General features: G+C 43.0%; 1 protein-coding gene across 1 annotated transcript; it reads left to right on the forward strand.

The window, feature by feature from the left end:
* The first annotated feature begins 6,658 nt into the window (after nucleotides 1-6,658).
* Nucleotides 6,659-20,677, forward strand: LOC110534887 (uromodulin-like 1). The gene is made up of 17 exons (XM_021619809.2): nucleotides 6,659-6,734; nucleotides 7,181-7,423; nucleotides 7,732-7,896; nucleotides 8,037-8,146; nucleotides 8,261-8,447; nucleotides 12,653-12,793; nucleotides 12,896-13,291; nucleotides 13,563-13,820; nucleotides 14,943-15,055; nucleotides 15,270-15,489; nucleotides 15,763-15,900; nucleotides 16,044-16,621; nucleotides 16,949-17,109; nucleotides 17,340-17,576; nucleotides 17,750-17,909; nucleotides 19,563-19,647; nucleotides 19,810-20,677. Exons 1-17 carry the CDS (start codon nucleotides 6,659-6,661, stop codon nucleotides 19,995-19,997), a joined length of 3,456 nt encoding a protein of 1,151 aa, XP_021475484.2. The 3' UTR covers nucleotides 19,998-20,677.
* The last annotated feature ends 1,138 nt before the right edge of the window (nucleotides 20,678-21,815 follow it).

Genomic DNA, 21,815 nt, shown 5'->3' on the forward strand with positions numbered 1-21,815 from the left:
ATGCGTGAAACACAAAAATTGGGCACAACCTCACCGAGCTACATCACAAAATAAAACAATCCTGCACAAACCTAGGCAGGCAACAGGGTAAATATAGACACACAGAAATTAAGGCAATTGAAACCAGGTGTGGAAGAACCAAAAACAAAACAAACAAAAGGAAACATGGATCGGTGATGGCTAGTAGGCCTGCGACGCCCGAGCGCCTCCTGAACAGGGAGAGGAATGACCTTCGGTGGAAGTCGTGACACACACAAAGAAGTATTTTTGGAGAAGTGGTTTCTGTGTAACACTAGGTTTATTACTCCTGGTCCTTGGAAAACAAAGTGCATATATGGCCCTATTACATGTTTCAAGTTATATATTTGAGTCTAGAAAAGTAGAATGAAAACAGACATTGAATTCCACCCACCTGGTCTAGAGTGGCTGCTATAGCCCTCGTAGTTCCGTTAATCACTGATTGCTGTACTTTGTTGGAACAGTAATTGTCTCTGCGGTTGACTGTTTTATTGAAAATAACAGTAACCATGAGCTTGGTTATTCACTGTTTTGACTATTGACTGTTTTACTGAAAATGACAGTAACCATGAGCTTGGTACACACTTTGGCAAACATTCTGTTTCCTACTTTAGTCCTCATGCCTGTAGCTACAGTGGGTGAACAGGGAGTACAGGAGAGGGCTCAGAACGCACCAGTGTTGAGGATCAGCGGGGTGCAGATGTTGTTATCTACCCTCACCACCTGGGGGCGGCCCGTCAGGAAGTCCAGTACCCAGTTGCACAGGGCGGGGTCGAAACCCAGGGTCTCGAGCTTGATGACGAGTTTGGAGGGTACTATGGTGTTAAATGCTGAGCTGTAGTTGATGAACAGCATTCTCACATAGGTATTCCTCTTGTCCAGATGGGTTAGGGCAGTGTGCAGTGTGGTTGCGATTGCGTCGTCTGTGGACCTATTGGGGCGGTAAGCAAATTGGAATGGGTCTAGGGTGTCAGGTAGGGTGGAGGTGATATGGTCCTTGACTAGTCTCTCAAAGCACTTCATGATGATGGAAGTGAGTGCTACGGGGCAGTAGTGGTTTAGCTCAGTTACCTTATCTTTCTTGGGAACAGGGACAATGGTGGCCCTCTTGAAGCATGTGGGAACAGCAGACTGGGATAAGGATTGATTGAATATGTCCATAAACACACCAGCCAGCTGGTCTGCGCATGCTCTAAGGACGCGGCTGGAGATGCCGTCTGGGCCTGCAGCCTTGCGAAGGTTAACACGTTTAAATGTTTTACTCACGTCGGCTGCAGTGAAGGAGAGTCCGCAGGTTTTGGTAGCGGGCCATGTAAGTGGCACCCTATTGTCCTCAAAGCGAGCAAAAAAGTTAGTTAGTCTGTCTGGGAGCAAGACATTCTGGTCCGCGACGGGGCTAGTTTTCGCTTTGTAATCCGTGATTGACTGTAGACCCTGCCACATACCTCTTGTGTCTGAGCCGTTGAATTGCGACTCTACTTTGTCTCTATACTGATGCTTAGCTTGTTTGATTGCCTTGCAGAGGGAATAGCTACACTGTTTGTATTCGGTCATGTTTCCGGTCACCTTGCCCTGGTTAAAAGCAGTGGTTCGCGCTTTCAGTTTCGCCAGAATGCTGCCATCAATCCACGGTTTCTGGTTTGGGAATGTTTTAATTGTTGCTGTGGGTATAACATCGCCGATGCACTTTCTAATGAACTCGCTCACCGAATCAGCATATTCGTCAATGTTGTTGTTGGACGCAATGCGGAACATATCCCAATCCACGTGATCGAATCAGTCTTGAAGCGTCGAATCAAATTGGTCGGACCAGCGTTGAACAGACCTGAGCGCGGGAGCTTCTTGTTTTAGTCTCTGTCTGTAGGCTGGAAGCAACAAAATGGAGTCGTGGTCAGCTTTTCCGGAAGGAGGGCGGGGGAGGGCCTTAGATGCGTTGCAGAAGTTAGAATAACAATCATCCAGGGTTTTACCAGCCCTGGTTGCTCAATCGATATGCTGATACAATTTAGGGAGTCTTGTTTTCAGATTAGCCTTGTTAAAATCCCCAGCTACACTGAATGCAGCCTCAGGATATGTGGTTTCCAGTTTACATAGAGTAAACATATACGGCTGTGATTATAATCGAAGAGAATTCCCTTGGTAGATAATGGGGTCAACATTTGATTGTGAAGAATTCAGGTGAACAGAAGGACTTGAGTTCCTGTATGTTGTTATGATCACACCACGTCTCGTTAATCATAAGGCATACCCCCCCCCCCCCCCCCCCCCCCCGCCCCTCTTCTTACCAGAAATATGCTTTTTCTGTCGGCGCGATGCGTGAAGAAACCAGCTGGCTGCACCGACTCCGATAGAGTCTCTCAAGTGAGCCATGTTTCCGTGAAGCAAAGAACGTTGCAGTCTCTGTCTCTCTGGAATGCTACCCTTGCTCGGATTTCATCAACCTTGTTGTCAAGAGACTGGACATTGGCGAGTAGTATGCTAGGGAGTGGTGTGTGATGTGCCGGTCTCCGGAGCCTGACCAGAAGACCGCTTTGTTTGCCCCTTTTACAGCGTAGTTGTTTTGGGTCGCTGGCTGGGATCCGATCCATTGTCCTGGGTGGAAGGCATAACACGGGATCCGCTTCGGGAAAGTCATATTCCTGGTCGTAATGATGGTGAGTTGATGTTGCTCTTATATTCAGTAGTTCCTCCCGACTGTATGTAATGAAACCTAAGATTACCTGGGGTACCAATGTAAGAAATAACACGTAAAAAAACTAAATACTGCATAGTTTCCTAGGAACGCGAAGCGAGGCGGCCATCTCTGTCGGCGCCGGAAGTTAGCAAGTGCACGGCCATTTACTGACATTCATGGGAGAGACGTGGGCGGATGTGGAAGGAGATGTGTTGCAACTGACGTCAAAGGAATGCACTGGAATTTCAAGATGTGTCCTGATCCGTGCATGTCTGCGCACAAAAGTGGTCCGTTATTTGAGATTTACGGGATGTGTGCAGGGCCAAACACAGCTGGACAAGTCCACACAAACATTTTCAGTAACTATACCTTTTCGGACTTGTGCACTGGAGCGTACGGCCTGTAAATGTGCCTTTGATGCAGTGATATGCCCCAGTGCCTCAGAGTATCATAATGGATTCAGTCATATTACTGAGGCTAGGTTTAATTGCTTAATATGTTTAATAGTTCATTTTCACATCGCATTAGAATTAGTTGTGATGAGTGAACCTTTAAAATTCCAGAGGTTATAGAGATATTTTTATGCAAGGATGGCACATGTATTTTTTGTTCCAGTCTTTGAGGGAAAAGTGACACAATTTCTAAAGTAACTACTTTTCCTAGAGAGCTTAGTTATCAAATTAGCATTAGAACCAGCAGAAGATATTCATATTTTATGAATAGCTGCTACTCTTTGTTTATCATATATGCATAGTAACTTTAACTATACATTCATGTACATACTACCTCAATTGGGCCGACCAACCAGTGCTCCCGCATGTTGGCTAACCGGGCTATCTGCATCGTGTCCCACCCACCACCCGCCAACCCCTCTTTTACGCTACTGCTACTCTCTGTTCTAGAGGTCGACCCATTCTGATTTTTCAATACCGATTATTGGAGGACCAAAAAAGCTGATACCGATTAATCGGCCAATTTTATTTATTTATTTGTAATAATGACAATTACAACAATACTGAATGAACACTTATTTTAACTTAATATAATACATCATTAAAATCAATTTAGCCTCAAATAAATAATGAAACATGTTCAATTTGGTTTAAATAATGCAAAAACAAAGTGTTGGAGAAGTAAAAGTGCAATATGTGCCATGTAAGAAAGCTAACATTTCAGTTCCTTGCTCAGAGCATGAGAACATATGAAAGCTGATGGTTCCTTTTAACACGAGTCTTCAATATTCCCAGGTAAGAAGTTTTAGGTTGTAGTTATTATAGGAATTATAGGACTATTTCCCTCTATACCATTTGTATTCCATTAAACTTTGACTATTGGATGTTCTTATAGGCACTTTAGTATAGCCAGTGTAACAGTATATCTTCCGTCCCTCTCCTCCCTGGGCTCGAACCAGGAAGACAACGACAACAGCCACCCTCGAAGCAGCGTTACCCATGCAGAGCAAGTGGCGTTTGAAACGCTATTTGCGCGCGCTAACTAGCTAGCCTTTTCACTTCGGTTACACCAGCCTCATCTCGGGAGATGATAGGCTTGAAGTCATAAACAGCTCAATGCTTGACGCACAACGAAGAGCTGCTGGCAAAACGCACGAAAGTGCTGTTTGAATGCATGTTTACACGCCTGCTTCTGCCTACCACTGCTCAGTCAGATACTTAGATACTTGTATGTATGTATGTATGTATGTATGTATGTATGTATGTATGTATGTATGTATGCTCAGTCAGATTATATGCAACGCAGGACACGCTAGATAATATCTAGTAATAACATCAACCATGTGTAGTTAATTTTATCTAGTGATTATGATTGATTGTTTTTTATAAGATAAGCTTAATGCTGGCTAGCAACTTACCTTGGCTTACTGCATTCGCGTAACAGTCTCCTTGTGGAGTGCACAAGGACTTGTTAACTGTAAGGTTGCAAGATTGGATCCCCCGAGCTGACAATGTGAAAATCTGTCGTTCTGCCCCTGAACGAGGCAGTTAACCCACCGCTCCTAGGCCGCAGTTCACCCACCGTTTCTAGGCTGTCATTGAAAATAAGAACGTGTTCTTAACTGACTTGCCTAGTTAAATTAAGATTTAAGATTTTTTTTAAAGAAGAAAAAAAAAACAGGCAAAATCGGTGTCCAAAAATACCGATATCCGATTGCTATGAAAACTTGAAATCGGCCCTAATTAATCGTCCATTCCGATTAATCGGTCGACCTCTACTCTGTTCATCATTTATGCATAGTCACTTTAACCATATCTACATTTACATACTACCTCAATCAGCCTGACTAACCGGTGTCTGTATGTAGCCTCGCTACTTTTATAACCTCGCTACTGTACATAGCTATCTTTTCACTGTTGTTTTATTTCTTTACCTACCTTTTGTTCACCTAATACCTTTTTTGCACTATTGGTTAGAGCCTGTAAGTAAGCACTTCACTGTAAGGTACCTGTTGTATTCGGCACACATGAAAAATAAACTTTGATTTGAGTCTGTTGCCCTAGGCAAGACTAGTGAAACACTAGGTAGCACAGTATTTTAGTGACTGCATTTTTACATCACCTCTCCTGATTCTCCAGCCTGCCTGCCTGCCTGCCGGAGGCAGTAGGTAAGGAAATGAGTGAGAGCAAACACTGCCATGGTTACTTGAGTGGAAACCAAGTCACCTGGGACAGTCACTGCTGTTCTCTTTTCATAGCCACCATCTCTTCCCCTCTAGCATCACAAACATGTTGTTTGCCATGGCAGGTCATAACATATACTATATATACAAAAGTATGTGGTCAATCCTACAAATTAGTGGATTCGCACAGCCATGCAATCTCCATAGACAAACATTGACAGTAAAATGACCTTACTGAAGCGCTCAGTGACTTTCAACATGGCACTGTCGTAGGATGCCATCTTTCCAACAAGTCAGTTCGTCAAATGTATGCCCTACTAGAGCTGCCCCGGTCAACTCTAAGTGCTGTTATTGTGAAGTGGAAATGTCTTGGAACAACAACGGCTCAGTCGCGAAGTTGGTAGGCCACACAAGCTCACAGAACGGGAACGCATAGTGCCAACTGCAAAGTTTGGTGAAGGAGGAATAATGGTCTGCGGCTGTATTTCATGGTTCTGGCTAGGCCCCTTAGTTCCAGTAAAGGGAAATCTTGATTCTGTGCTTCCAACTTTGTGACAACAGTTTGGGGAAGGCCCTTTCCTGTTTCAGCATGACAATGCCTCTGTGCACAAAGCGAGGTCCATACAGAAATGGTTTGTCGAGATCAGTGTGGAAGAACTTTACTGGCCGGCAAAGAGCCCTGACCTCAACCCCATCGGACACCTTTGGGATGAATTGGAACGCCGACTTCGAGCCAGGCCTAATCGCCCAACATCAGTGCCCGACCTCACTAATGCTCTTGTGCGTAACTGGAAGCATGTCCCCATAGCAATGTTCCAACTAGTGGAAAGCCTTCCCAGAAGAGTGGAGGCTGTTATACCAGCAAAGGGGGGACCAACTCCATATTAACGCCCATGATTTTGGAATGAGATGTTCGACGAGCAGGTGTCCACATAGTTTTGTTTGTGTAGTGTATGTGCAAAGCCTTATGTTTTTCCCGGCCACGCATAACTGGTTGGGATGATAAGCACACACTCAACAGTTAGGGATGAACAGTACTTTTAAATACAGGAAACATACAGGAACATAGGAACAAACAAAGGGATCAATTTGATTCCAGAAATGTCACTTCAACCAAATGTGAATGGATACACCATCTCCATATAGCTGTATGCACTCTCCATCTAGATATTGCCATGCAGTATGTTACACTGGGGACTGTGGGAGCAAGGGTGGAGGATATCAGGGTGTGTGGACGACGAGGGAAAAGAAACTCCGTTACCAAAAGCTCATCTCTGAAAATGGTAGTGCAGCATGGTCCTTGAATACGTGGCGTATTTCATTTATTCAAGATGAGTTGGATGTACTCTCTCAGTCTGGCCGTGGCTCTTCTGGACCTCTGTAGGGGACACAGCACGTTGTTTAAAGGTAGGACAATAAGTTATGACACAATCAATAATATGATCATGTGTATGCTTTACTGTTTATTGCCATGTTCCATGATATCTTTGTTAATATGTTTTCTTTGTACAGGTTGAGACAGGTGGCTTATATCTGCTAATCAGTTTTGATTCCATTTCTGAAACCAGGTGTAACCATAAAATGTTGCATACTGTACGTGTGTTTATATTGTGGGCACTCCTTGGCCCTATATAAATGCTGGCTGTTGTGGAAATTAAAACCTTTTGTTATGTGTTTGTGTTCATATATCCTGTTATTTATGCAACATTGATCTGCAAATACTTATTTTGCAATATTATGTATTTGTAGCTGTTGTTTGGAATTCCCTTCCCATTTGTCTTACATTCTGCAAACATGAAGAACAGCATTGTCTCCATTAGATACTATATAACTTAAGTATTTCTTTATTTCAGGATATGACCTGTCTATGTCCAGCTACCACCTGTGTACTGGACATGAGAGCACGGTGGTGAGTAAAATGTGGTCCTATAAGACCTCCTACAGGGACCGGAGGTCGTGTGGCGGATGGCTACCCTGGAAGACGTGTGTGGTCACTCTTTACAAAACAGCCTATTGGACTGAGTACATGAATGTCACCGAGGAGGTTATGAGGTGCTGTGACGGCTATGAACAAGTGGGCAGCTACTGTGCTTTACGTGAGTGTTCCAGCTTAAATTTTAGGACTTGTTCATCATGAAAACAAAGTATATTTAAAAGCACACAGAAGTATCTATGTGTAAAGAACATATTTAACCGTTTACTAATTTTCACAATTTACATCAGCACCCTGCCCTACAACAATCAGGACCTGTAGTCACGGAGACCCCTTTTTATGAAGTATCTAACAAAGATCAATAGATGGGGCTGTCGACCAAGAATACAGTTCGTAGTTTGCTATTTCCAGTGCTCTTTGTAAACATTTGATATGAAACTCTATCTATTTCTGTTTCTCTCATTGATTAAGCTATGAACAGAAGTGGAGAGTTCACTGCCAAACCAGGCTCCTGCCCCAAGGGTGTAGTGGACGCACCCAGGAATACAGGGTGTGAATGGGACTCAGACTGTCCAGGGTGGCAAAAGTGCTGCCAGAGAGAGGGCCTCTCTTTTTGCACCAACCCTCAACATACAGGTGAGAACAGATCCTAGATCAACTTTATTGTTGAAGTGATTCAAGATGTATGTTTTAAATGGTATAATAACTGCAATTGTGTAAACATCACGGCACATAAAATCATATTGCAAACCGTTATTCATTATTATTTCACTCAGGCAATAGAGGCTGTTGCTTCAACGTCACTGTGACCGTGAAGACAGATTACCAGCAGCTGATATCCATGGACGGGGGAATCATGAACCACACAAGGCTTTTGCACTCTGTGGTAGGCTACTGTATCTCTCCCTATGTTTTTCTCATGATGGTCCATTATATTGTCCCTACATTTCTCACTGTGTGTGCCCAGTATAGGCCTTGACCATTCTGTATTGGCTTATAGGTGACCGGAGCCCTGGACTCCCCTGACATCTCTGTATACTACATCAGCTCGTGGCCTATAGGGCCATTCAGAACCGCTTCATCTATGCTGATTGGTTCCCCTGAAACTCTGTCCTTGTCCAACATGACCACAAAACTGCACCTTCTTCTCAAACACATTGAAGAAGTCACCTCTGTGTCAGTTGAAGGTAAGAGGATACAGTACTGCACTGTGGGGTGTAAATACACAGGCTTTTGTAGTGTGTAACATCCAGGGCCATAAATATCTCTAGATAATGTAAGTGAGCACCATATACCAGAAATACTGTAACATCTGTCTATCGACTTTGTTGTTGGCTATGATTATGTAGTCTGTGTTGGAGTTATACTCGTGTTACTGAGATCACTGTGCTGACTCAGTAACACCACGGTGTCCCACTCTGCTTCCATTTCCCCTTCACAATCATCTGTGACATGTTTCCTCTGGAAATTAAAAACATGTGTCATTGACACACACTCAGAAAAACACACACCACAACAGTGCAAACAAACAATCATACACTCACAAAAACACACACAGATGTGCACAGAAGCACACATACTCGTACACATGAACACACACATGAACACGTATATGCACAATCATGTACATGTACCTACGTACACACATTCATTCAAGGGAATATATTATATATCCTGTAGATATACACAGTGTCTACATAAACTCAGCAAAAAAAGAAACGTCCCTTTTTCAGGACCCTGTCTTTCAAAGATAATTCGTAAAAATCCAAAGAACTTCACATGTCTTAATTGTAAAGGGTTTAAACACTGTTTTCCATGCTTGTTCAATGAACCATAAACAATTACAGTTTAACAATCACTTTGGCACTTTTTCAAAACTCTAGACACAAAACTCAAAACGGTCATCAGTTGTAACACAGGCTGTCCAAAGTTCAAAACATTGCATTGTGCGTTCATATCTTTAAAGAAACATTGCACTCGCAGAATCATTGGTTCAAATAACTCATTTATCATGAAATGCCATAGGAACATTCATTTAGATCACCCACACACGAGATACCGATAGTTTCACTGTGTAGTTGTTCATACAATCATTAAATATTGTAGTACAAAATATGTGATACATGTTTCATTATGCTACTACACGTAAATACATCACTGTAAAAGGACTAGTAGAGAGAATACTACAGACACAGTGGAATCAGTGAACAAAATATGAAATTTATTGATGAAATACAATAAAATCACAACATAGGTTTCTTTGAATCAAAGCAAAAATAATTAGCTACAAAAAAAGACAAAACAGTTAAAGGTCAACTGCAGTGTTCCTCACCTGGCTTACTGTAAAACATCACTGCAGTGTTCCTCACCTGGCTTACTGTAAAACATCACTGCAGTGTTCCTCTCCTGGCTTACTGTAAAACATCACTTCAGTGTTCCTCTCCTGGCTTACTGTAAAACATCACTGCAGTGTTCCTCTCCTGGCTTACTGTAAAACATCACTTCAGTGTTCCTCTCCTGGCTTACTGTAAAACATCACTGCAGTGTTCCTCACCTGGTTTACTGTAAAAAGCAAAACAAAATATTGATTACTGTACTTCTATATTTCCATCAACCCTGTCTTGGGGATTTGGCCACAGGTTCTCATCCACATCACAATGGATGTTTTCATTAGCCAAACATATTGGGAAGAATCTTCGGGCATGGCGAATCCAGGCCTGACACTGGTCTGCCGTGATGTCATTGCATGCGTCATTTATGGCCTGGAGAAGGGCGGCTTGTTCGTGAGGGCGCCTATCATATACCTCCCACCTCCATGTGGAGAAAAATTCCTCAATCGGGTTAAGGAAAGGAGAGTATGGGGTAAGCACAGGGTGGTAAATTGTGGACGGGCCTGAAACCATGCTTGCACCATTTGAGCATGGTGGAACCTGACAGTATCCCACACAATGACATGGGTCATGCCATCAGCTCTACAGACCTGATTTAGCTCATCAAGGACAGTTAGAGTCGAACAGCAAATCATGTGGCTGCCTGCAACTCAATATATAGAGTATATAGAGTAGAGAGCTTATGATGTTGTTAGACCAAATATTAGAATGGGCAAGATGCGTAATCTAAGCAACTTTGACCGTGGTATGATTGTTGATGCCACACATGGTGATTCCAGCATCTCAGAAACAGCTGCCTTCCATGGATTTTTAAAGTCTCTAGAGTTTACAGAGAATGGTGCGATAAACAAAAAACATTCAGTGAGTTGCAGCTCTGTGGGCAAAACCACCTTACAAATGAGAGAAAAGGATGTCCAGACTCATTCAAGCTAACAGAAAGGCCACAAATGCTCAAATAACAGCTGTTTAAAACAGTGGTGTGCAGAAGGGCATCTCTTAACGTACAACACCGTGAATAATTCAGGCTGTTGTGGAGGCAAAAGAGGGTCATACCCAGTCCTAGATAGGTGCACCTAATAAAGTGTAGTGAGTGTACAGTAATGTCAAATCTGAAAACATGGTCTGGAAAATTGATACATGGGACCATAGAAACAGTGTCTGATAAAGAATGATGATGAAATATTACATCCATAGATAATGTCGTCCAATTGGTTCATGTTCCACGGTAATTGGTGTCAATGGATCTCGTCATCCTGAAACTTTCATGATCTAAACATGGAAAATTGTTTGTCAGTTTCCATAAAACTATGCATTAAGAGTAACGCAACAGTTACTTATCATTTTGAGCAGTTGTATCAATTGACAGTTAGATCATTGTAATGAAATTAATAGAAAGTCAACTCAGATATAATGTGTGAATTGCATTTTGAAATGGTAATACTTTGTTGTTAGGTTGTGTCATTTTGAACAGGTGATTTTAGTTCAATGAACAAACGATCTTAGCTGTATGTGTATTGTATCCAAGCAATTGGAAAAAGTGTTAGAGTTTTGAAAAATTTGCATTTTGATCATTGGTTGTGAGTTTTGTGTCTAGAGTTTTGAAAAATGACATCAAGGTTCCAAAATTAGTGCCAAAGTGATTGTAAAAAACTGTAATGAACATGCACCTGTGGAACGGTCGTTAAGACACTAACAGCTTACAGGCGGTAGGCAATTAAGGTCACAGTTATGAAAACTTAGAACACTAAAGAGGCCTTTCTACTGATTCTGAAAAACACCAAAAGAAAGATGCCAAGGGTCCCTGCTCATCTGCGTGAATGTGCCTTAGGCATGCCGCAAGGAGGCATGAGGACTGCAGATGTGGTCAGGGCAATAAATTGTAATGTCTGTACTGTAAGACAGTGCTACAGGGAGACAGGATGGACAGCTGATTGTCCTCGCAGTGGCAGACCATGTGTAGCAATACCTGCACAGGATTGGTACATCCGAACATCACACCTGCGGGACACGTCAGGATGGCAACAACAACTGCCCGAGTTACACCAGGAACGCACAATCCCTCCATCAGTGCTCAGACTGTCCGCAATAGGCTGAGAGAGGTTGGACTGAGGGCTCGTAGGCCTGTTGTAAGGCAGGTCCTCACCAGACATCACGAGCAACAACGTCGCCTATGGGCACAAACCCACCGTCGCTGGACCAGCCAGGACTGACAAAAAGTGCTCTTCACTGACGAGTCGCGGTTTTGTCTCACCAGGGGTGATGGTCGGATTCGCGTTTATCGTCGAAGGAATGAGGGTTACACCGATGCCTGTACTCTGGAGTGGGATTGATTGGTCTGGGGCTGTGTGTCACAGCATCATCGGAATGAGCTTGTTGTCATTGCAGGCAATCTCAACACTGTGCGTTACAGGGAAGATATCCTCCTCCCTCATGTGGTACCCTTCCTGCAGGCTCATCCTGACATGACCCTCCAGCATGACAATGCCACCAGCCATACTGCTCGTTCTGTGCGTGATTTCCTGCAAGACAGGTATATCAGTGTTCTGCCATGGCCAGCGAAGAGCCCGGATCTCAATCCCATTGACCACGTCTGGGGCCTGTTGGATTGGAGGGTGAGGGCTAGGGCCATTCCCCCAAGAAATGTCTGGGAACTTGCAGGTGCCTTGGTGGAAGAGTGAGGTAACATCTCACAGCAAGAACTGGCAAATCTGGTACAGTCCATGAGGAGGAGATTCACTGCAGTACTTAATGCAGCTGGTGGCCACACCAGATACTGAATGGTACTTTTGATTTTGACCCCCCTTTGTTCAGGGACACATTATTCAATTTCTGTTAGTCACATGTCTGTGGAACTTGTTCAGTTTATGTCTCAGTTGTTGCATCTTATGTTCATACAAATATTTACACATATTAAGTTTGCTGAAAATAAACGCAGTTGACAGCGAGAGGACGTTTATTTTTTTGCTGAGTTTATAACACACATTATGATGCTGTCCTTTCAGATATAGATGAGTGTACCTATGCCGCTCTCAGCAGCTGCTCACGTCAGGCAGACTGTGCCAACACAGAGGGCTCCTACAGCTGCACCTGTCATCCTGGATTCACTGATCTGAACCCCAACAACACTGGGGTAGACTGCCAAGGTAAGAACAGAGAGTGGTGTATACTAACTCTGGGTTATATTAAATGAATGTCAAAATCTAAATGTTTAACTCAAACTCTCAACCTATTTGTTCTCCTTTCAGCTTCTGACCTTGTGACCTCAGCCCTGCCCAGTAATGCCACTCATATGTTTTGGTGGGCCAATGCAACAGAGTTGCCACCCAGCAGCACCAGTTATCAGTCCTGGGACTCCAGCTTTATTGATAACCCAGCAGCCGTAGCTACAACCACAGACAGGGGCATGATGCTGAGCTCCACCCATATGCCTGTTACCACACATGACCTAGCTATAGCCAGCTCCAACAGGTCTGAGACCAGACCAGCTCTCACATCCTGGAGTAGTCCCACCTCACTGCAGCATACCACTAACACTAACACTCCTACCCTGCCCCTCTCCACCTCTATGCCCCAAACCAGCATGGGACCTACTGTGGAGGACATGTACCTGAGTGTATCCTCACTATCACCATCCACATGCCGTATGTAAATCAATAAAACTCTCTTTATACAGTGTATAACAGTGACAATTTTTTGTCTCCGATATCAGTTTCCCCCAATGACTCCCCTGCTGTTTCTCGAAGCCCTTGAGGCTGTTTGGATAATATTTTCCAAAGTGCTCCACTTTAATGTAATAGTTTTAAGAAATTGAACACTTAACAAAATCACAACTAATTTCAAAGCAGCTCAGATGCTGTAATATTTCATAGAAGGTGAGATTGACTACTGATTCCCTTCTCCCCTCTCCCCCAGACCCAACCCCCACCACCAACTTGCAGGCCTCCAACGTTACTGGCTTCTCTTTCTGCCTGTCCTGGACTGGCCAATCCCAGAGCGGGCTCAGCTTCCTCGTGGTGTTGAAGGAGGGGTCAGAGGTCAAGGGACGCTGGGAGACAAAGCTGTCAGTCTGGGAGGTGACAGGGCTGCAACCTGGGGTTCTCTACAACGTCACTGTCACTCCTTGTGCCTGTGGGAACCATTGGGCCAGCCTGCTGGTGCTGGTTAAGACTGGTTAGTACCATGTGCAGGATGTTCGACAGATCAACTAACTGTAATGTGCTCAAACTTTAATTGTTATGAGGGTTGTGTTCTCCTAACTGATGCTGTGCACTTTATTCATTACACACTGGCACAGCAAAAATGCTGACTCCTATAGCAGATATTAAACTTTTCTACAGTGGTGGAAAAACTACCCAAATGTCATACTTGAGTAAAAGTAAAGAAACCTTAATAGAAAATGACTCAAGTAAGAGTGAAAGTCCCCCAGTAAAATACTCGTGTTGAGTAAGAGTCTAAAGTTATTTGGTTTTAAATATACTTGAGTATCAAAAGTACATGTAATTGCTAAAACATACTTAAGTATCAAAAGTAAAAGTATAAATTATTTCAAATTCCTTATATTAAGCAAACCAGACGGCACCATTGTCTTGTTTTTTTATTTACGGATATCCAGCGGAACACTTCAACATTCAGACAGTTCGCCAGATCGTAGGCAGTAGGGATGATCAGGGATGCTGTCACGCCCTGACCTGAGTATTCTTTGTTTTCTTTATATATTTTGGTTAGGTCAGGGTGTGACATGGGTGATGTATGTGTTTTTGTACTGTCTATGGGTTTTTGTAGGTTTATGGGGTTGTTTACCATCTAGGTCTTTATGTATGTCTATGGTTGCCTAGATTGGTTCTCAATTAGAGGCAGCTGTTTATCGTTGTCTCTGATTGGGAACCATATTTAGGCAGCCATCTGCTTTGGGTATTTCGTGGGTTATTGTCTATGTGTAGTTGCCCGTGTCTGCATTTGTTGTCATAGCGTCACGGTCGTTGATTTTGTTTACGTGTTCTTCATTCATTAAAATAAGAATGTACTCTAATCACGCTGCGCTTTGGTCTCCTCTTTATGATGATCGTGACAGATGCTCTCTTGATAGGTGTGTGAATTGGACCCTGTCCTGCTAAGCATTCAAAATGTAATGGGTACTTTTGGGTGTCAGGGAAAATGTATGGAGTAAAAAGTACATTTTCTTTTGGAATGTAGTGAAGTAAAAATAAAAACCAAAAAAAAACTACTTAATAGTACTTTAAAGTATTTTTATTTAAGTATTTTACACCATGGATGAATGTATCCCATCCACAGCGGCACAGACACTTCGAGCAACAGTTCGCCTGACCAACGTGCAGTTCACTGATGCCTTGCTGTACCCCACTAGCCAGGAGTATCAGAATCTCAGTCGTAGTATTGAGGAAGAGGTACAAGGCAACGGATGCTTTGATAAATGTTTTTTGAATGTTGTCATTGTCCTCACTAATAGTAGAAGCATGGAATACATTAATGATGTAAAGACACCTACACATGTTTTGTAGTTCCTACATGTTGTTGTTGTAGTTCATACATGTTTTAATGTTGTAGTTTCTATCAAACAACGCTGACACAAACACCCTGTCTCTGCTAACTTTCTCATAGATCCTCCAGTCTCTCCCTCCTTATATCCTGGCCCTGGTGAACTCAGGAGATGTGAGGCTTCAGATCAGAGGCCTGACTCCTGGCAGTGTAGTAGTGAACTTCATCATCATCTTCACACCCAGTCAGTCCCAGGACATCCTGAAGGTGTCCTCTGCTCTGATGCAGGCCCTACAGAACAGCTCCATATACACTGTTGACAGCAACAACACCCGTATAGATGGTAACTCTGTCTTAACCTTTTACATTTGTAAGAATACTTTGCTTTTGATAAAGGGAATGTGCACAAGATAATGTGCTAGGTCTTAAATTGGCCTTCTTGAAAACTATTATTTGTATCAATAGAACTTCCTGATTAAATATACTGTAGGTTAAATATGAAAGAAGGTAATTCTCTGTGAGTATTAGATCGAGGGCACATTTTGTGATACAAATCTGCATCAACTGTTAACATGATTTTCAGTGCCAGTTCTATTGTTGTTTTTGTCTCTAACAGATGATGATGAGTGCAGTACAGGGGACATGGACTGCTCCCCATGGGCCCAGTGCACTAACACCTGGGGCTCCTACAGCTGTCTCTGTCTGGACGGATTCACTGACTCCAACCCCTCCAGGCCAGGACGGGGCTGTTCAGGTAGACAATAGAGAATCCTTTCTTTCACTTTAGTTTGATAGTCTTAATTCATAGGTATTTGGAGATACTAGAGTACTTTGGGCTTCATTGCCTAATCAGTTCACTACAGTTCAACCAGTAATTTTCATGTTTTTGCCTTGCAGCACCTTTGACCACAACCATACCTACAATGCCCATCACGACACCTGTACAGACGACCACAGCTCCAGCTACAATCACAACCACAACCAACACTCTGGTTACAACCAACAATACAGTTTCAACCACTACAACCTACAATCCAACCTCAATCACATCCAACAATAAAACTACAACTACAATCAACACACAAGTTACAACCAACAATGCCGTTAGAATCAACAACACTGTTTCAACCGCTACTCCAATTCTAATCACAACCATGACCCCAGTTCCAACCACAACCACCACTGACGTTCCTACAGCAATGACCACCACTGTGACCAGCGGTCTCATCACAACGAGTCTGCAGCCTAAGACTCTTACATCTCCGGCTATTCTGGTTTCTTATATGAGGGGCATCTCTGTGGAGTGCAGGGCCAGCTATATCATCGTGACAGTTGCGAGGGACTTCCTGGAGGCGAGGCACATTGGGGACTCTTCCCTCTACCTGGGGAGACAGGAGTGTGGCGTGAACGAAGCGAACAGCAGCCATGTCCAGCTGACGGTGGCTTGGGACCAGTGTAACACACAGCTCTTATATGTGAGTCAGTACATTTGTGAGTCAGTGGCTAGAGGATGCTAACTGTTGCCCCTTTGTGTCACAACGAGCATAGTCTCTGGTGTGTTTTGGGTAAATTAAAGGCTATTCTGTAATGTACAGTACATAACAGACCTGTATTTTACAGGTTTAAATGTCCTTATTTAGTCTAAACATGCAACAACAACAAAAAATATGCCTGTGAACAGCCTATGAACATGGTCTCTTGTAGGTGCAGATGTTTGATGACCAAACTAGATTGAACTGTCCTCATGGTCTGTTAGAAAGTAAAATAACTTTCCCATACCCATGTTAACTTTTGTATTACAGAATAGCACTCATTACACTGCTCAGACGACTCTATTCAATTCCATGGATCTCCAGAGCCTGCCCGACAGCAAAACGAGAGTTCCTACAGTACGACTGGAGATCCCCATCATGTGTACCTTTGGGAGGAGCATCCTCATCTCTGCGGGTTATGACCCCACAGGGTACGCTGTGCCAGGCGCCATGGTGACTTTATCTACCGTCACTATGGTCACCACCATTTTACACCCACAAGTCACTGCTCAGCTAGACTGAAACTGATTACACTTAACTCTACTCAATAAAGACTTGAAATGCCTCTCTGATTGACATATAGTAATGCAGTATCTATGAACTATGACATATTCAGCATGCTGTTACAAAATATCTTATTCATGATATATTTTGTTGACAGGTATGACATGATTAAAGATGTCGTCATGGGCTCAGGGACTTTCCATGTGACGGTTCAGCTCCTGAATGGAATGTCCCCTCTCCCTCAGAACTACAGCCTATCTCCCGAGGAGGAAGTTGTGGTCGAGGTCAGCGTCAACTCCACAGTTGACCAGATCAAAGTGGTCATCAACAAGTGCTGGGCCACCCAGAGCAACAACCCTTTGGAACCAACAATTTACTTGTTCCTGGAAAACAGGTCTGTTCTACAATTTATTTTTATGTTGCCCTATCATAGTTAGTTTAGATGCTAGGTTTTCATTAAGTGGCATGGAATAGAACAGAATAGAATGGAAATGTTCCTGAAGATTCAGATGTGTTTAGGTACTATCTAAGCTTTCTGCCAGTAATCTGTCTCTCTTTTCTCATCAGCTGTCCCCTCCTCAACACATACACCACAGTCTTGGAGAACGGCAACTCCAGCAAGTCTCGCCTGTCCCTTCGCATCTTCTCCTACGTCAACCTCAATGTCATCTACTTGCACTGCCAGATTCATATCTGTATTGAGACTGGCTCAGCCACCTGCCAGCCTGTGAGTATCTGTCCATCTTTATTCATACTGTACTATTCAAGTATACAGTATGTATATTGATGTCTAGATTTACTGTTCAACCAGGGGTTCAATTGGGAACTGGGGAAGTCCTGGCGGGTTGGATGTAAGGGTTCTGCCAAAATTAGGGTTAGAGTTAGGCTTACTGCTGTGAGTACAATGTATTACTATTCTAGGGTTAGGATTAATACACTGCTCAAAAAAATTAAGGGAACACTAAAATAACACATCCTAGATCTGAATGAATGAAATCTTCTTATTAAATACTTTTTTCTTTACATAGTTGAATGTGCTGACAACAAAATCACACAAAAATTATCAATTCAAATCAAATTTATCAACCCATGGAGGTCTGGATTTGGAGTCACACTCAAAATTAAAGTGGAAAACCACACTACAGGCTGATCCAACTTCGATGTAATGTCCTTAAAACAAGTCAAAATGAGGCTCAGTAGTGTGTGTGGCCTCCACGTGCCTGTATGACCTCCCTATAATCCCTGGGCATGCTCCTGATGAGGTGGCGGATGGTCTCCTGAGGGATCTCCTCCCAGACCTGGACTAAAGCATCCGCCAACTCCTGGACAGTCTGTGGTGCAACGTGGCATTGGTGGATGGAGTGAGACATGATGTCCCAGATGTGCTCAATTGGATTCAGGTCTGGGGAACGGGCGGGCCAGTCCATAGCATCAATGCCTTCCTCTTGCAAGAACTGCTGACACGCTCCAGCCACATGAGGTCTAGCATTGTCTTGCATTAGGAGGAACCCAGGGCCTACCGCACCAGCATATGGTCTCACAAGGGGTCTGAGGATCTCATCTCGGTACCTAATGGCAGTCAGGCTACCTCTGGCGAGCACATGGAGGGCAGTGCGGCCCCCCAAAGAAATGCCACCCCACACCATGACTGACCCACCGCCAAACCGGTCATGCTGGAGGATGTTGCAGGCAGCAGAACGTTCTCCACGGCGTCAATAGACTGTCACGTCTGTCACATGTGCTCAGTGTGAACCTGCTTTCATCTGTGAAGAGCACAGGGCGCCAGTGGCGAATTTGCCAAACGTCCTTATTTTTTTGAGCAGTGTATTTTATCCTACTCTTTTTTGAACCCGTATGGTGCTGGAGCTCAGCTCTGCATGACTCTCCCTTTAACCCAAGGTGCTGGAGCTCTGCTCTACCTGGCTCTACCTGGCTCTACCCAACCATTTTTTCAAACTTTTATTTAACTAGGCAAGTGAGTTAAGAACAAATTCTTATTTTCTATGACGGCCTGGGAACAGTGGGTTAACTGCCTTCTTCAGGGGCAGAATGACAGATTTTAACCTTGTCAGCTCAGGGATTTGATCTTGCAACCTCCCGGTTGGGGATTCGAGCTCGGGGATTCGATTTTTGCAACCTTTCGGTTGGGGATTCGAGCTCGGGATTCGATTTTGCAACCTTTCGGTTACTAGTCCAACGCTCTAACCACTAGGCTACCTGCCACCCCTAATAGGTGCTGGAGTCCGGCTCCGGGTATTTCCAGTTTAATTTCAGCCACTGTGTTCAACCATACCCTAGAGGCTTTTGAAAACTTCTCTACTAGGAGAAGAAGTTTAACTAGTTCAATGCTGTTCTCTTTCCATATATTAATTTTTGTTAGGATTGTATTGAACGGACAGAAAGATTCTCTAATCTAATCGGAATGGGAAAAGCAACCTGTGGACCATTCCTTCGATCACACAAAGGTAAATGCTCTTCAAAGTGTGACTGCATTAAATAATGACTAGGCTACTGATAATATCCTAAATATCCAGAATGTCCTACTTAAAGCCCATGACATACAGTATATGATGATGATCAGATGTACATATTGGGGAGTTAATGTATTCTGACATGTTTTCTGGCAGTTCCCATCAAAGAGAGTTATGTTACTCTTCGTCTGGTGGACTACGTCTTACTGGGAATAGGACTGTTCCTCCTCTTCGTCGGTAGTCTCTCGTCCTTGTTCTTCTGCTACAGGAAGCGAATTGGAACCTACAGCTTCAGCCTTAAACCCAAGCAAGAGAACTTTACCTATCATGTTTTTGATGCTTAGCACTGGAATGCTTTTAGGGTAGTTTTAGAGAACTTAAAGAGATATTAAAGTTGGGATTCAAGCTGCAATGCCTGTTGTGTAGTAGTCAGTGTAATGAAAGTTATTAATATACTGTAGATAGTTTAATTGAAATAAAGATATATTATTAGAAAAGTGTATCAAAAGCCACAACTCATTATTCATTTGAATAACATCAACGTCACTTCAATTATTTCAACATTGATACATTTAAACACGTACATACCGTATACAAGGCACCATTTGCCAGATTTGTAACAGTCTATTTGTATAGGAAATTGTATTTACCAAATATATATACTACAATCACTTTATTTTATTTTTCACAGATGTTTTTCTATAACTGAGAAAATCTACCGTTTTTAATTATGGAAATTGCATTTATTTTATCAGCATATCCTGAAGTCTTATTAAATCAATAGCTATCACGTCCTGGAATATTGACCTGATGAAATGTGAAATATATTAATAAAAACCATAGTAATAAAAAGGAATGAATTGTATACTGGATCATTTGTAGCAGAGGAAGAGAGTATTTCCCCAGTCGCTATTTATGAGGTGAAATACAATAAGTACTTACGTTGAATTTGTGATCCAATCTTAGAAGTACTGTAATGATCCATACACTAGAGGACACTGTTGGGTCATTTCATGAAACCACTGTAAAAAAAAAATATAAAAAAAATAAAATAAAAAAACATGACCCCTTTACATATAGGTAGGACACAGATGTGATTTCACAGTGTTATGACAATATTAATTACATATGGTTACATTCATAAATCACCACTTTAATCTATCAAATCCCTTTTAGTTCAGTTCAAACAGCTGAGCCTTCTGCTAATGAGTGCTGATAATCCTGGTAGGTAGGTCGTTTGTGACACACGTCTTTCTCTCTCTGAGAGGCGAGCCCGGTGGAGGGATACATGGTAACCAAGAGGCTGGCTTCTTTGAGAGGCGTACCCTGGAGACCTGGGGGGTGGGTGGGGGTTAACATCTGTGTTGAGGTGGGCTCTTATAAACCCCACCCCCAATTAATCCATACAGCCGCCCCCCGTTACTGGCAATCCGTTTCCATGGAAACACCTCTGGCACAGCCTCAGTGTGCACGGGGGTGTTTGTTACAGTTATACCCACATTGTAAGCTGAGTGAACTGTAGATTCAGTACCCACCAGAATAACATCCTCCTTCAATCAAATTCATTGGATGATTGTCAGTGCCATAGGTTTGATTCCCAATGATCCACCTCTGCAATTTTGTTATATGCATTCTTCCCCTGATCTAATGACCTAATTAGAGATTCCTTTAGCAATTACTCTGGCTTTAAACACATTCGATTACCTTGTTAGGGATATCAGGACAGTTTTTTTATGGTGGGCAGATGTGTTGGTTCATCCATAACATTCAGAGTGAATAAGAAAACACAGAAAGCTGTACTGAATTTCCAAAGAACCCCCATTGTTAAGTACCGTCTCTGTGGCAGATAGGACAGGCACAGACAGCATTTATCGCCCTAGCAGTCGGTCTGTCTGTCTATGTGTTCAGTCATCTCCCTGGGCTTTCAGACCAGTCCCTTCTCAGTGCTCAGAACTCACACAGATCATTACTAATTAATTTTCTCTCTTCCTCTTACTTTTAGCCTATTGTCCATTTATGTACCATAATCAGCCAGGGCATGCTCTTTGCACCTCAACTACATCATTATCGCTGAAGGTGAGGACATTCACTACTTTAAGAGGTCGTATTACTGCATGGTCCTGTATGGCTCAGTTGGTCTAGCAGAGGCTTGCACTGCCAGG

This window comes from Oncorhynchus mykiss, chromosome 10, assembly GCF_013265735.2.
Source record: "Oncorhynchus mykiss isolate Arlee chromosome 10, USDA_OmykA_1.1, whole genome shotgun sequence".
Classification (NCBI taxonomy): Eukaryota; Metazoa; Chordata; class Actinopteri; order Salmoniformes; family Salmonidae; genus Oncorhynchus; species Oncorhynchus mykiss.